At 41.6% G+C, this 17,149-nt stretch overlaps 1 protein-coding gene across 2 annotated transcripts in view; it reads right to left on the reverse strand.

The window, feature by feature from the left end:
• Nucleotides 1–3,172: 3,172 nt before the first annotated feature.
• Nucleotides 3,173–17,149, reverse strand: part of LOC126376190 (PAX-interacting protein 1) — a 28,736-nt gene continuing 14,759 nt past the window's right edge. For both annotated transcript variants that reach the window (XM_050023413.1, XM_050023412.1), the window contains exons 6-16: nucleotides 16,965–17,073; nucleotides 15,171–15,309; nucleotides 14,187–14,271; nucleotides 12,686–12,823; nucleotides 11,986–12,060; nucleotides 11,801–11,872; nucleotides 10,365–10,577; nucleotides 9,048–9,200; nucleotides 8,827–8,905; nucleotides 8,320–8,536; nucleotides 3,173–6,431 (exon numbers count right to left, since the gene is read on the reverse strand). In XM_050023413.1, the coding sequence (XP_049879370.1) occupies nucleotides 5,867–6,431; nucleotides 8,320–8,536; nucleotides 8,827–8,905; nucleotides 9,048–9,200; nucleotides 10,365–10,577; nucleotides 11,801–11,872; nucleotides 11,986–12,060; nucleotides 12,686–12,823; nucleotides 14,187–14,271; nucleotides 15,171–15,309; nucleotides 16,965–17,073 (1,845 nt within the window). In that variant the 3' untranslated portion in view covers nucleotides 3,173–5,866. The remainder of the gene's footprint in view (nucleotides 6,432–8,319; nucleotides 8,537–8,826; nucleotides 8,906–9,047; nucleotides 9,201–10,364; nucleotides 10,578–11,800; nucleotides 11,873–11,985; nucleotides 12,061–12,685; nucleotides 12,824–14,186; nucleotides 14,272–15,170; nucleotides 15,310–16,964; nucleotides 17,074–17,149) is intronic.

Below are 17,149 nucleotides of genomic sequence, written 5' to 3' on the forward strand. Positions count from 1 at the left end.
AAACGGACATACTTTTGGCTGTAATTCTATAGGCAACTTGTTAAATAGTTTTATCGTTTGAGATCTAGCTATAAACTTTGAAGTTTCGACCGTGTTGCATCGACTGTGGTGACAAAATATTACCCAACCGACTGTCGGTTATGTTGGGACAAACCGCAGACTATGACATCAAAAAAGTAAATATTTTTAAAACGTGGGTAGTTACATTGACAACATTTGCCAAATGTCATTAGTCGAATGTTGTCAGTGAAACTACCCGCGTTTAAAAATTTTCTTTTTTTGACGTCATAGTCTGCGGTTTGTCCCAACCTAACCGACTATCGGTTAGGTTATATTTTTGCTTAACTTTATTATTACTGTCGCTCCGTATCAGTCGTATCGTAATGTAACTGATGCCTATCGCCACAGTCGGTGCAATGCGGCCGAAACTTCGGGATATATAAGTTCATAGCTAAGGTTTATAGGTGCAAAGGGGAGCACCCGGACACTCTGTCTCGCTCACACTTATGCGTTAGGCTGCACACGGTAAGAGTACGGGATGTGCCTACATTTAAAATTAGTAGCAATTCATGGCAATAATTAAAAATATCTAGAAAACTGCGTTTTTCGGCAAAAATAATGAAATTTTGGCCCCCTTTAATAATAATTTAATAACCCCCATGCTTTATTTTTACTAAAAAAAAGCATCGACCGACAAAATATACTATTCGATTGCTTCGCCGCTTACTTTTGGCTGTAATTCTATTGGAAACTTGTTAAATAGTTTACCGTTCGACATCTTTCTAAGACAAACTTATATATTCCCGAAGTTTTGACCGCTTTGCTACTACTACGCTTGTAAGACAAAATATAACTTGCCCAAATATCGGTTAGGTTGGGACAAACCGCAGGCTTTGCCGTCAAAAAGAAAATTTTTAAACGCGGGTAGTTACACTGACAACATTTGTCAAATGTCATTAGTCGAATGTTGTCAGTGAAACTACCCGCGTTTAAAAATTTTCTTTTTTTGACGTCATAGCCTGCGGTTTGTCCCAACCTAACCGATAGTCGGTTAGGTTATATTTTTTCTTGATTTATTATTACTGTCACTTCTTATAATGGTCGAGCCGACACTGTTACGAATGCTGCATGGAAATCTATTAAAATTACCCACATGTAAAAGACGGGAATATAAAACCATCACGCTAGCATTCCCTACTGGGGCGGACAGCGGATTTTATCCAAAAGGGTGTTAGTCTAAAGATTGTGATTTTTATTACATAATATTTGTAATATGTTATTGTTCTACAAGATCTTTTGACAAAAATATATTAAAAAATTACTAAGTATAAAATAAAAAAGCATTATTTTGTATTTATAGGGCTAGTTCATACTATGCATTTAATTTTGGAAAATGTGATATCGATACATACGTAATATGAACTTGAATTCACGCTTGTTTCCCCTAATAGGGTGGCCCACCACAAATAAACAGAAGACAACATGAGTTTTATTTCAACTTAAATGCGCAGTTTTTTTATGTGACGTATTGTAGACTTACTTAGCCGGAATGGAACCCGGGCCTTTCAGATCGAGAAACCATACACTAGAACTAGTATTTTAATTACTTACTTTCAGTTCGACAAAAAATATTTTTTTGTGTCCTGAAATTCCTGAAAATTTTATGTTTAATCTGTTGTAGTAAAAATAAAGCATGGGGGTTTATTAAAGGGGGCCAAAATTTCATAATTTTTCCTAGATATCTTTAATTATAGCCATGAATTGCTACTAATTTTACATGTAGGCACATTCCGGACACTTACCGTGTTCCGCCCCTTTAGTAGTAGAAGTCCGGTCGACCGAACAGGTTTGGTCAAAAAGTTGCGGTAGTTCGGCCAACCGGACTCATAACCGGACTCCTGCTACTAAAGGGTGCCGCCTAACGCATTCGCGAGCGAGACAGACCGTCCGGGCGCTCACCCTTACTCCTATAAACCTTAGCTATAAACTTATACTTCACGAAGTATCGGGCACACTGTGGCGATATTATTTTTTTTTTGACTTGACTTATTGTAGATTTGCCGCAGATGGCATTAACTACTTGGCCGGACAAATGGGGAGCGCTGAAGGCTCTCACCCGGTACAACGTTTAAGACAACAGGCCTGAGGGTGCCCAGTTGGGCGCGAACCTCGGCTCAGGGCGTCGTCTGAAAGGAAAAATATTTGAAAGAATTAATCGACCTTAGTGGGTCGATAGCGATAAGCGCTGATTGAGGGAGATCGTCAACCACGCCGGCGGGGTCGGTATCGGGGACCTGAAGTGTTTGGTGTCGCGAGCTGAATGGCTGCCTCTATGGCTAGAGTAATCGGGTCGTCGGGATCGTATATTAACGTCCTTCGGACGCCGATACTTTTCAGGGACGGTAGTCCCTAAGCGGAATGTACTCGGAAGCCGCAACTACCAGGGGATTTGGGTGGTGCGGAGCAGAATGCTGTGGCGATAAGAATCGCTTACATTACTATATGGATAGCATAGTATCTGACTCGACGACTACTAGAAGCGACAGTAATAATAAAGTTAAGTAAAAATATAACCTAACCGATAGTCGGTTAGGTTGGGACAAACCGCAGGCTATGACGTCAAAAAAAAGAAAATTTTTAAACGCGGGTAGATTCACTGACAACATTCGACTAATGACATTTGACAAATGTTGTCAGAGTAACTACCCACGTGTAAAAATCTTTTTTTTGACGTCATATAGTCGATCGTGCATATAACTACGGCGGAACATTTGCCAAATTTGTAGGTAACGTAGGTTGCTGGTGGCGAAGTCTTTAGGATTTAGTTTTAACAAGAATGTTAATATTTTGTGGAATAGGAATTGAACGAACTTTTTATTAGACAATTTTTTTATAAAACGCGTCATCACCATCTCCCTAGCATTATCCCGTTTTTCACAGGATCCGCTTACCTAACGGGTGTGGTTATGGGTTTCCTCGCGATGTTTTCCTTCACCGCTGAGCACGTGATAATCATTTATGAACCAAACATGAATTCGAAAACAAATCATTGGTTTATGCCTGTGCTAGATGCGAACCGACGACCTCCAAGTGAGAGGCAAGCGTTCTACCAACTGGCCTACCACGGCTGTGGAATTTTACAAAAGGTGTAAATAGTCAACTAGAAAACAAGTTATAATATCTTAAATTCCATATATTTCGGGCCCTCCTTACGACATGGTCCAGACCATCTTACAGCTAATTATGTACAAAATCATCAAAAACGACTCCAAACGATCTTCTTACATTAAAACTCAAACTTGAGTTTAAATTTTCTAACAATTAACAAAGTATAATGTATTTCAATGAACATAAAATATAAAGGAACATTGTTAACGAAAATAAGGAGATTCCAAAATACAAAAACATCGGCGGCTTCGGAACCTTTTTATAATAATTTTATCGAAGCAAAATAAATAATTTTATGTCAAGTTATGCTCTGTATATTATGTCAATGATATTAATATTATTATTATTGCAGTTTTTGAAGGATTCTTACTCGAGATCTAATTCGGTACGAAATATTATACACACTAAAAATAGTTAATGGTGCCGATTCGGACAACAGATTTAATTTGACGGGACTAATACTAACTCCATATATAAGAAAACCAGGTATGTTCAATCCTATGACAAGCCGCCATTGCTAGCCCATTGATGACGTCAGTGTTACCATTAAATTGGTATCTCCAACATTCCAAGGACATAAATTTAATTATTGAAAATTGAGTGATTTACTAACTAATGTATTTAATTGTTATTACTTGTCACATAATAAAAATCATTAAAAATGTAAGTAAACATTTTACTAAAACTTCAATATTTCCTTGCAAAGTAAATGTAAAAATAGTGGTCGTAGGTGGTGGTAGTGGATGACGTCATCTGAGCTAACCTTGAAATGTTAGCTGTCACTTTTGTGCACACCTGGTTTTTTTATACCATGATTAGCTCTATCTCTTTCTTGCACTTATAAGTGAAAGGAGCTGTCAAATTAAAATTAGATTAAGTGCGTGACCGCCATAATTGGCTCCATTAAGTTTTAAAATATTCTTCAGTTTCGAAGAATAACGATTTCTCAATTTTTGAAATGTAATAATTCATTCGTCGACAACCATCCAAATACATTGCGATTGAGACCCAAGAAAAAATATATAAAAAACTATACTGATTTTTATGAAATTAAGACGCAACGTTTTTCACATAAACAGTTCATGCGTGTTTTTACGAATACTTTCAGATTGACATTAGCGCTGTTGTTGGGGTTACTCGGCAACGGTACTCCAGTTGTAGGACAGTTGTTACAAGTTAACAACAACCCATCACTTAAATGTTCAAAGTTTATTTATAAAAGTTATAGTTAAGTTTATTTATCTGAGCCCCTAACTAACTCCTCCTATAACTTAAAATAAAATTAGGTGTCTGCAGGAATCGGGGCCACTGACAAACTAAATTAAAAGTAAGTTTGAAGGCACTAACACACCATTTGTAATCTTCTTCTTCTTATCGTGTGCGTTGTGAGGTGGAATACCAACCTCATCAACCCTGGTGTCAGGGTTATGATTGAGCCGCCAAAGGCCCCTGACATGGCTCATGTAACGATTACTCACTTACATCAGTAAAATATTAGATATATTATAGGTATTTGTAATTAACAGCCATATTTAGGTTACGTTTATAACCGCAAGAAACAACAAGAAACAAGAAACATTTATTAAAAAAAATAAAAAATGAAAAATAAGAATGAAGCAGTCCAAATAATAATATAAGCTCACGACCATATCCCAATTGGGGTAGTCAGAGGTACATCTAACGCAAGATGAACAAAGTACCCATCTCACCGAGCTTTCTGTTATACCAACGTGATAGGTGAGCCGTATCGCCGTCTATAATGGTCGAGCCAACTGTGTTTTAGTGAAATGAATAACTCATTGGTGCAAGTCCGTTACCGGGGCGCACACCGGACACTACATTTAAATAACCTCGTTTTACACAGACACTACACATTGACATTATCGTACACGCGCATCTGTGTGTGTGACGTCTGACACCGTACAAGTCTAAACTATGTTCGAGGGGGGTGAGGTAATCCTAGCTCACACGTTGGTGGGGAGCGGAGAGTTGCCGTTCTATGCGCAGTATCATTCCTTAGTATGACCGGGGTTCAAACCGGCGCTCGCTTGAGAAGTAAGCCGGTTATTATTATTGCGTATGGCAGACAAAAATAAAATATCCTGCGTGGATCATATATCCAGCTTAAGCTCTCCTAACCAAGTCCCTGCCGCATCCGTCACCCAATGCAGCCCGGCTATGCCACCTGGGAACCGGTGCAGAGGGCACTTACACATCATCATCATCACCAGCCCGTTAACGTCCCCACTGCTGGGGCACGGGCCTTCCCTATGGATGGATAGGGAGATCGGGCCTTAAACCACCACGCGGGCCCAGTGCGGATTGGTGGTTATTAACGACTGCTAATGCAGCCGGGACCAACGGCTTAACGTGCCTTCCGAAGCACGGAGGAGTTCGAGATGAAAACTTTTTTTTTTGTGGTCACCCATCCTATGACCGGCCTTTGCGAAAGTTGCTTAACTTCAACAATCGCAGACCGAGCGCGTTAACCGCTGCGCCACCGAGCTCCTCAACCACCGGAACCCGTGCAGAGGGCACTTACACAATGGGGCTTAATGCAGTCGCCATACTGTGAATGTGGTTGCCCGGATCAAACCATATCTCACTTAGTAAGCCGGTGTAACCCTTCAATCAGTCTTCAGTAATAATAAAATCACATTGAAAAACGTTGCGCCTCAATATTGACTTAGGAAACTATTTAGTCTATTTTGACGAGAAATTCTTCTACTTCTAACTTTTGCCTCATGATAGCTGACAGGACTACTTCAGTGCTGCACACCACGTTGAGGGTCTTCTCAGACTGCAGGAGGTAGTATACTAAATGCAGGTCGTTTGGCACCGTCAGTACCAAGTAGCTGTATGGCCTTTGATTGTGCATTTCTTGTATGGACACGTACGATCTCCTGTTCTTCTCGACTTTGCCGCCGCATAGCTCGATCATTTCCGTGAGTTGTTGCCTTGTAGGCTTGACGCATGGAGTAAGGAAGAAGGTGATACCTTCGAAGAGCTTCCTCCTTTGTTCTCCGCATAGTAAAACCTCTGAGACGTCGCATTTGAACATGTTGTTGAATGCTTCGTCTCTTAGGCCGTACTTGGCCTCATCCGCGAACTTATTGAGCCTCTGGCTCTCTAGTATCCACTCTGGGGAGAGTATGTGTTTGACAGTGACCAGACAAGTGATCAGTTTGCACGTGCGGACCAGTTTCTCCATGACGAGGTGGGTCGCCTCGGCTGCTGACGTCACGACTATGCCGCCCAGTTGTCTGCAAGAGAGAGGTTTACAGTGTTACTACAAAACAAAGACCAAAGATAAACTATGTTTAAAATATAATCCATATACGAAAGAAGTCCCGAAGGCCGCGGCGCTTCTGTCGCAGATTCTGCATAGAATTATGATTTGTCAAGTTAGTTTCATTAAAATCCGCCGACTTCTTTCGTGGCGCGAAATACTATTTCAAATCTAGTTTATTTTTAGTTTGTGTTTTGTAGTAATACTGTTAGTTTTTAATTGTGTTTCAAAATGTTAAATGAATAAAGAAATAATGATTCTTAAATCAAAATGTTCCAAATTCAAATTTAATTAAAACTCGTGTTGAATAATTTTCAACAAAACATGGGAGCAACGTTATACGCTATTGTAACACTATTGTGTTACAGATTTTTTGATGAGAAGTTATAGAACTATTATATAGGTGTTAGTAACACTGTAATGAACACTTTGGGGGATAGTTCAGACCATGATTTTCCGTTCCAAAATTCATGGGTTTTTTGTGTTCTTTTTTAAATTGCATTCTATACTTTGACCTCAGAAATATGAATCATAAATCATCCCCCTTAGTATTCGGTGCGGTGGAACTAACACCCTGTATAATTATTAACTAAAGTTACGTGCGCAATGTCAATTAGGGTGCTATTAATAAACGAATCTCAGCTGAGACTGCCCTCAAGATCATGCTTAAGTCTCTGTTTTTATATGAGAACTGTCACATTGACATGATCTTGAGGTCAGTCTCGAAGCTGAGATTAGCTTATTAATGGCCCCGATTCCTGCAGACACCGCCTAATTTTCTTTTAAGTTATATCCGTCATTTTCATATCCGTCGAAAAGGAAAGGGATGGATGATTCACAGCTCTTAATTTTTGGAAGAATGAGTAAATGAATGAATAACCCGGCCGAATCAAAAAGGTATGTCGCTGGTATGCAATCCGTTTGACGTGCTGTCTACTTACCTGTGTCGGGTTATTGACTGGTGTAAAATTTTTAGACGGTTGTTTTAGATTTGTCCTTAAAATTGACGTGTGTTCCATAAATTTTATGCTTGTCGATTACCCGTCCCTTTCCTTTTCGGCGGATAAGAAAATGACAGATATAACTTAAAATAAAATTAGATGGTGTTTACAGGAATTAGCACCAATACCACCCTAAGGCACTTGTCTCATCGGAAACGATTAACGAGTAGAGCAAGAACTAGAAACGAGTTAGCGAGACGCGGGGAGCGAGTGCGTAATTCCGATATTTGTGTAGCTCGGCTATAAGCGAGTGCTCGCCGGCAGTGTGAACAGTCAGCGATCAAAACTGTTTGCATATGCATCTCTTTTATTCACACGGAAAGTATATCTATTGTACGTTTCTTGAGCGAGAAAATAGCCGATAGTTAGTCGTTTTCTCGTCGTTGGTGCGACAACTGCCTTAATGTCAAATATCAATATCTCTTTTCAAGATGAATTTCAGGAATGTGGCTTTTTAACCGAGCGCGTTGAAGCAAAGAGGACCGGTTATGTGTATATATTCAATATTCTTGATGATGGTGTACAAGTTTGTAAGTTACATATATGAGTTTCACATCATAGACCCTTTCGGGCACAACAAAATAGAAGTTTAAAAGAGAGGAGGAAGCTTTTCAAATAGTAACATCAGTATCATTAAGGTATGTAGGTATCAGTATCATTAGGGTTACTTAAAGGTTGCCTGGAAGAGATTGCTACTTAGCAATAAGGCCGCCTATTGTACTAATTCTATTTCTCTTTTGTTTTGTATTTTGTCTTTTCCTGTTTGTGCAATAAAGTATTTGTTATGTTATGTATTCACTAGTGCCGTAGTAACATTTATTAATGAGAAGTGTATGCCGGCCGTGAGTCGCGGGCCCGTACCTGACGGCGGCGTGCAGCCGCGGGCGCGCGGCGGGCGGCAGCGCCGACAGCAGCACGCGCGGCGCCAGCTGCAGGCGCGGCGGGGGCGGCGGCGGCGGCGGCGGCGGGGAGGAGGGGCGCGGCCGCTTGGCGCGCGGCCCGCCGCAGATGGCCGCGGCGCTGCGCTTGGCGCGCTCGTGGGACTCCTGCGTTATGTTGATCGGCATCTTCCACGCGTCTGTGGGGGACAAAGGATCGGATTCTAAGGCTGCGTTTTGACCAATCACAGCGTTCGAGAGAGCGAAAAACGAAGACGCTCTGTCACTCTCTCCCTCGCGGTGATTGGTTCCTGCACATCTCCGCTCCTCTCCGCCCAGCTCCGCGTCAATAGAAACGCAGCCTTAGTCTATAATGGTAGAGCCAACTGTGTTAGTCTTCTTCTTCTATCGTATACATTGTAAGGTGAAGTACCAACCTCCAGAGATCTCTGGAGGTCGGTACTGTGTTAGTAAAAATTAAATTACTCACTCATTAAATGTGAAACCAAACTGTAGTCCATTCTGAAGGGACTCGGCATGTTGAACTGCTGGTATTTCGCGTTTTCAATCTGCGAACAAAAATCATTGAGGTGTTAATCGAAATATTACTTCTCGTCAAAAAATACGTGTCAATAGTCTGACACCGGGGTTGGTGAGGTCGGTCATTGATCTTACAGCCCACAGGAGAGGAGAAGAAGAACGGTGGTATACCTGAGACAGCGCCGACATGTTCCCGAGCAGCAGGTCGGTGAGCCAGTGCGCGGTCACCACCGGGATGTTCCACTCCCGCGCACGCCTGTACTTGTTGCCCTCGGCGCGCTTGCACACCAGCACCGTGTTGTCTCGCGTCATGTACGGCGTCACCTGGTTAACATGGAAATTGGGGGCCGTCCATTAATCGATGTTTTTTTTTTGGCATTTTAACCCCCCCTCCCCCTTGGTGATACATGGTGAGGTTCAAAACTACCCCCCCCCCTATCCTATATCACGTGTATTTTTAGTACCTACCAAAATAATTGCACGAAACGCCGCTTTTCGGTTCAGTATCGCGCGTTTGCCGAAAAAATAAATACTCGTGATATATTACTACACCCCCCCTCCCCCCTTATGATATTTCGTGATTTTTTCATGGACCCCTCCCCCCCTCTTGAGGCTCGCATGATTAATGGACGGCCCCTTGGCTACTTGACAGTTTTCGGATAAGTATTTAAAAAATTACATACGCTTATTCTATATCTCTTAAAATATTTTAAATTTCGCGCGAAAACGGCCACGTGACATTTCGCCCAGTGACGTCACAGTTCAACAAACAAACTGTCAAACAGTATAACTTGACTGATTTGTGAAATGTGACGTCACACGAAGCTCAGTCATGGCCGCCCGTGTTTCGGGTCTTGTAATACACAGATAAAAATACGCATTCTTACTTTGTAAAAATAAAATATTTAAATAAGATATTAATAAAAAACGTAGTAAGATTACGGGATTTTGGTGTCAGGCTGTAGAGAATTGAATCCTGTGTTATGAAGCGTGCGTCGTGAGTAACCGTTACATGAGCCATGACATGACTCGTGATCGGGTGCTGCGTATGTGGACAGGCCTGCTTCTGTCAGGGAGCTCATAAAACAGTTTTTGTGATAAAGTCACATAAACTCTTTACTTTTCACTTTCCTTCCACGGATTGTAGTTGGAATACCATTGTAATTAAGTTTATAAATTATGTAATACAAACTGGATTTAAAAAAAGAAAGGAAAACATGAAACAGTAGGAGGTTTTCTGGCCACGTCTTTCCCTCAGCGTTACAGATTCCGATGTGGTAGTAGTTTTACAGCTAGTTACATAATATGTAATTAAATTTTTGACGTTCAAAAAGCGCTAACTTTGTAAGCCAATTTTGAAAAATAAATATTTTTGATTTTTTTTATGAATTTTGACACCTTTGGCGGCTCAATCGTATACCTGACACCAGGGTTGATGAGGTTGGTATTTCACCTCACAACCTACAAGATAAGAAGCGTGCGTCATACCTTAGCGCCGACGTGGTCGATGGCGAAGAGCAGCCGCTCGCGCTCGTCCCCGCGCCAGCCGGACAGCGCCACGCGGTGCCCCCTGGCGGGCCGCTCGCGGGCCGCGTGCATGCAGGGCAGGTGCAGCGCCAGCCACGGCGGCGCCACGCCGCGCCGCACCATGGCGTCCGACAGCCAGTACGCCGTCACGCAGCGCTTCGCGTCGCGCAGCGCCTGCGGGCACCGACACCTTCTATACCACAGCATTGCCGCACCCCCGACACTTCATACCAAACGCCAAATACCAAACGTACAAATTTCCCTTCCTCATAAGTAGAAAGGTAGTTATTAGAATTGCATATTACACAATTGTTTCATACACGCACACCGGTTCAGAGTAGATCGTACTGAACCTTTTCTAAAGACATCTCCAATTTGATCAATGTATGTCCTTCTAGGTCTTCCTCTGCCAGCCCTATCACCAACCTTCCCTTTATACAGGGTGCTAGTGACATCGTAACGAAAACTTTGAGGGATGATTCATACCATAATTCTGAGATAATATCAAGTGGAATTTTCCGTCACCAATTCATGAATTTTTTTTTAGTTTTTTTCTCAATTCTATACTTTTGCGATGGAAAATTCCACATGATATTAACTCAGAATAATGTGCTGAATCGTCCCTCTCAGTATTCGTTACGATGTCATTTACACCCCGTCCAAGTACATACAGGTAGCCATACAAGTAGGTATGGGTGTTAGTGACACCGTAACGAATACTGAGGGGGATGATTGAGACCATGATTCTGAGTTGATATCAAATGCAATTTCCTGTCGGAAAATTCATGATTTTTTTGTGTTTTTTGAAATTATTTTCAATTCCATACTTTTGCGACGGAAAATTCCACTTGATATCAACTGAGAATCATGACTCTTGAATCAACCCTCAAAGTTTTCGTTACGATGTCACTAACACCCTGTATAACTAACATCCTGCTACAATAGGTAATTTTAAAATGCAATACAAAAACACAAAATAATTTCCCTTCCTCATAAGTAGATTGGTAGTTATTAGATTTGCTTATTACATGAACGGAAGACGTCAGTAAATTCATCAAGAGAATCACCAAGTAGATTGCTATTCTATTTACTTACTAAGACCTACCAGCACACCCCGGACACTTCATACAAAACACCTCGTTTTACACAGACAATACACATTGACGTTATCGTACACGCGCATCTGTGTGTGTGTGATGTCTGTACACGATTGAAGACTAAAGTAAGACCGAGGGGGTGAGGTAAACCTAGCCCAGCCGCCGGTGGGGAGCGGAGAGTTGCCGTATAACACTACGTGTAGAACGTAGTATTATTCCTTAATCTATGCCAATACTAATTACAGAAAGTTTATTTGTTAATTTGTTCATAATGTTAGGAAATAAATATTGTAATGTTACCTGCATAACGACGCCGTGTTTCTGCGTCTCGCAGAGCACGTGCGTGACGCGTGCGCAGTAGCCGGCCTCCACCTGGTTAAAATAAATTACATTTCACTTCATTATGCAAAGGAGTTGTTTGCCAACAAACCATTTTATTTGAAGGGGAATAGATGTTTGCTTTTTTTATCTTATTTTTTATTTACCTCCCCGCCGCGCCGCACGATGCAGTCCGCCCAGCGGGCCACGCGCTCCGCTCCCCACGATTGCTGGTACTCCACCTACACACACACATATAGCAATTATCATCAATTTAAGAGCCACGCTCTTGTCAGTGTAGCATTCTCCATGCTACTTTTTTTAGGGAAAAATAGGGCAGTGGTTTTCCTCTTGCGTTCCGCCCCGCAGTTACTTGTGTTAATGTGGTCCTCTAGGACCTACGTTGATGCAATTTCTCCGAGTGCAACGATTACCATCAGATGGGAATAATAAATGTTAAGAGAGAGAGACCACAAAAAAAAAGTTTTCATCTCGAGCTCCTTCGTGCTTCGGAAGGCACGTTAAGCCGTTGGTCCCGGCTGCATTAGCAGTGATGGTTTAAGGCCCGATCTCCCTACCCATCCATAGTCCATAGGGAAGGCCCGTGCCCCAGCAGTGGGGACGTTAATGGGCTGATGATGATGAAGAGAGAGAGAAAGATAGGGGGGAGAGGGAGGTAGTGGGAGAGAGAGAAGGAGAAAGAAAAAGATAGAGAGGGAAAGGGAGTGGGAGACGGAGAGGGGAGGGAGAAGGGGGTGGATAGAGAAAAAGAGAAACAGATAGAGGGAGAGAGAGAGAAATATATAGAGAAAGAGAGAGAGACACCTATTGAGAAAGAGAGAGAAATAATGTAATTAGTGCACTTACAATGTGAAAGACGCAGCCGAGCAGGAAGAGGTCTGGCGGCAGCTTGAGGTTGGGGTTGTGGCCGTAGAACTGCGCACGCGGCGGCGCAGCCCGCACGGCGCCCGCGTACACCTTGCCTGCGGGGGGCGGGGGCGCCACCTGCGGGGGGGTTGTATCTGTACACTGGAGCTCATACGACAACAGCTTGAAAACATGAGTTTTAATTTTGTTCGGTGACATCTAGTGGCAAGTTACGGAACTACTATTGAAGAAATAAGGTAGGTATCGAACAATGTGCGACTTTCATTGTCGAAGGTCGAAGGTTCAAATCCAGCACCGGCCTAAACATATAATTTTCGAGTTTATTTTCGGATTCGTTGTGTTTTAATAATGCTTATCATGTACTTGGCGGAAGGAAAACACCGCGAGGAAATTCACATAATACTCGAGAAGTGTGTTTTCGGAGGTATGTAACCTCACCTAACCTGTTTGAGTAGCGGGCCTAACACCGTAAGACAGAGATCATCTCTCTCTGTGCAGTACTGTGAGAGAGTGACGGGTGACGTATGTCGAGGCGAGAAAAAGTCGCGCGCTTACGGTGCTAAGCCCGCTGGTTTTCCTTTCGGGTATAACTTGATTATAAACAAAGATACTTCTATGCTGTTCTGGGAGCATATAAAAAACATAGAACACGTTCAGCTGCTTCTCTTCCCGGGCATGTCGTAAAAACCGACAGAGGGATTGTGTCCTCTAACATGATGGACTAACATGTTATAGGCGATAGGCTGATCCCTTATCACCATAAGGTTCATCATATCCAGCTTACGACATCGTATCAACAGTGGCTGCAAGTTGTCTTTGATTACTTGTGGCTCTGCCCACCCCATTAGGGATTACGAGCGTGAGTTTATGTATGTATGTATAAACAAAGATACTACTCGCCATCTGTCTGACTATATCCCAATTGGGGTAGTCAGAGATACATGAATGTACAGCTAGCAACATGAACTAAGTATCCATACCTCACCGAACTTCCTGTTAGATCAACACGATAGTTGAGCCGTATTGCTGGTCGAGCCAACTGGGTTAGTCAAAACTACATTTAAGATAAATTAATTACTCATTGGTGCAACACTGGTACCGAGTTTCAAACCGGCGCTCCCCGTTTGAGAAGCAACCTGGGGCATATCGAAGGCACATTAAAAAGGCCACATCGAAGTAATTCATCTAAAAAGCAATATTGCAATTTGACATTTGTTTGCATTGCGCACTTACTTTTATATGTGCAAATGTGCCCACAAGACTGCAGTAAGTTAGATGTTACGTGTTGTGTGTGTGTATGTGTGTGTGTTGATGACGTTGATGTTGTGTTGTGTGTGTGTGTGTGTGTGTGTTGTGTGTGATGTTAGATGTGTGTCTGTGTTAATTTGTTTTGTATGTTGTGTGCAATAAAGTATATTTGATTTGATTTGATGTTACCTGATGAATGAAGATATTTCTAAGTCTGAAAGAGGTGGCGTACCTGGTGCGGATGGTGCGCCGGCCCCAGCAGCAGCCGCGCCGGCGCCCGCACGGCCCCGCCCGCCGCGTGCGCGGCCGTCATCAGCCTGCATACCACACGCGACAATATTACAACACTAAATCCCCCTCCTACTTTGGTGATACTTGATTGGAGATGTAAAAGTCGTCTATCGCAATAGGTACAGTCATGAGCAATATCATGTACCCACTTTAGAACCCTGTCGCACAATCATATTTGACATTTAATGAGACTTACACCTAATTAATTTAAACTACTATACTATTACTATACTACTACTATACTACTATACTATTTTTTATTTTTACTTAATTTGGCCTAAAAAGTTAATGTGACATGGTTTCAAAGTGTATACATATTAGTACTCGTGACCATACCATCAAAGACCAAAAGTTCAGTCACTGAGCCCAGCGAATTATTTGTAAACAGTGGTGATATTATGAACCATTTTTTTATAGGTGTTTTCGGTCTATTACAGAAACGACATGTAACCAGGAGGTCTTAAGTGCAACCAGTTAATTTATAACTTTGCAAGAAACTGATTGGACTTTTGCAGCTTATCGTACATACATACATAAACTCACGCCTATTTCCCACCGGGGTAAGTATAGACTATGAAATTCCATTTGCTTCGATCCTGACATACTTCTCTTGCTTCCTCCACATTCATCTACTGTTTCATACACGCACGCCGGTTCAGAGTAAATCGTACTGAACCTTTTCTAAGGACATTTTCCAATTTAATCAATGTACGTCCTTCTAGGTCTTCCTCTGCCAGCCCTATCACCAACCTTCCAATACAATACAAAAACACAGAAAATAATTACAATAAAATAATAATTAAATCATTATAATCTGGGAGTCCCCTTCAAAGAGGAATTCAAAGAAGAATTAACGCGAGGGAAGCCACGGGAAAACCTATTGTTAATGTAAATGTTGGACCAGTATAAGTTGACCGCTATTTACCTGAGCGTGCCGGCGGCGGAGGGCTCGTGCTCGCTTGCGGGGGCGGTGCCCTGCAGCCGGATGGACAGCATGTTGGCTAGAGCTGTCTTCGTCTTCGGATTCACTACTACCGCGCCGCCTACGCCCACGCCTGCCGCGCCTGTGTTTGAATTATTTGTATATTAACAACAAAGCCTAACTTCACACCGCTATAAAGACAGATTACAAAAGTGAAGTTAGTCAACAGCAATATGACTAACTTCACACCGCTATAAAATCAGATAACAAAAGTGAAGTTAGTCAACAGCTATAATGACTAACTTCACACCGCCGCTATAAAGTCAGATTACAGAAGTGAAGCTAGTCAACAAATTAAAATTCAAATTCAAAAATATCTTTATTCAGTAGGTAACATAGTTACACTTTGAATCGTCAATTTTACATAACGAACGTCTCATCCGCCTAAAACTACTGCAGCTTCTCACAACCTGTATAGCCGGGGAAAAGAAGCTGCAAGAAAAACCTCGGCACAGGGCCCTAGACGTTCTTTAAAAAAATAAAAATAAACATAAAACTATGTTTTTATTCGTATGTTTATGTCCTTTGTATATGTCGTTGTGCAATAAAGTATTATTGATTGATTGATTGATTGATAAAACATAAAATATTGGTATACAATTGAGTAATTTAGCTGCCTAATATCAGTTCACAGACAGTTAATCCCATGCATTCATATCTTCTAAATAATCACTAACTTTATAATAACCTTTTTTGTAAAGTTTTTGTTTAACTACTGTCTTAAAACAATTGAAAGGCAAATTCTGAATGTCAATGGGAATCTTATTGTAAAAACGTATACATTGCCCCTTAAAAGATTTAGTAATCTTATGTAATCGACTGACTTGTAAAGCAAGTTTATTTTTATTCCTGGTATTAACAATGTGCCGATCGCTATTTTTTGCAAATAATCCTATATGTTTTTTTTACATATATTAAGTTTTCAAAGATATATTGTGATGCCAAAGTTAAAATATTAATTTCTTTAAATTTATTTCTAAGTGACATCTTGGGTCCCAATTTGTAAATCGCCCGAATGGCTCGCTTTTGCAGAACAAAAATGCTGTTCATATCTGCAGCATGACCCCACAGCAAGATGCCGTACGACATTAGACTGTGGAAGTAGGCAAGATAAACTAATAACAGCTATAATGACTAACTTCGCACCGCTTTAACCGCTATAAGTTCAGATTATAGAAGTGAAGTTCGTCGAGAACAATAGTGACTAAATATACTGTGGTCCTGTGGTAAACCGGCTTGCTTCTCAAACTCTCCGGTACCGGAGTTGCTCCAATGAGTTATTAAATATCTCAAGTGCGGTTTTCACTGACACAGTTGGGTCGACCATTACAGACGGCGATACGGCTAACCACCTGTCACATTGGCCTAACAGAAAGGTCGGTGATGTGCGGGTATTGTAGTTCATCTTGCTGTACGGTCACGAGCATTAATATGTATACACTTTGGTACCCTGTCACATTAACTTTTTTTGACAAATTGAACTTTAAGTCTCACTAAATGTCAAATATGTTAGTGCGACAGAGTCCTAAAGTGGGTACATTATATTGCTCATGACTTTACCTCTTGGATGTACCTCTGACTTCCCAATTGTGATATGGTCGTGAGCTTATGTTATTTTATTTTTGACACAGTTATCAATCCTATTAGGATATGGATTATGTGACATACGTGTTTTTTTATAAACATATGACATACGTGCGCCAAACGCTGTAACTACTACGATCAGAGAAAACGCACCTGCTTGATGGTCGGGCGCCGCCTGCGCAAGTAAAGCAGCATCCACGGTGGGCTCCGGTAGCGCACCCGCCGCCGGCTGCGTCACAAGACCACCCACGGCCGCTCCCACCTAACGATTATTCCATATTCTTCTAACCAATACGTCGATATAATCGATTATTGCGATAAAATCGATTTAATCCATA

Source organism: Pectinophora gossypiella, chromosome 20, assembly GCF_024362695.1.
Source record: "Pectinophora gossypiella chromosome 20, ilPecGoss1.1, whole genome shotgun sequence".
NCBI lineage: Eukaryota > Metazoa > Arthropoda > Insecta > Lepidoptera > Gelechiidae > Pectinophora > Pectinophora gossypiella.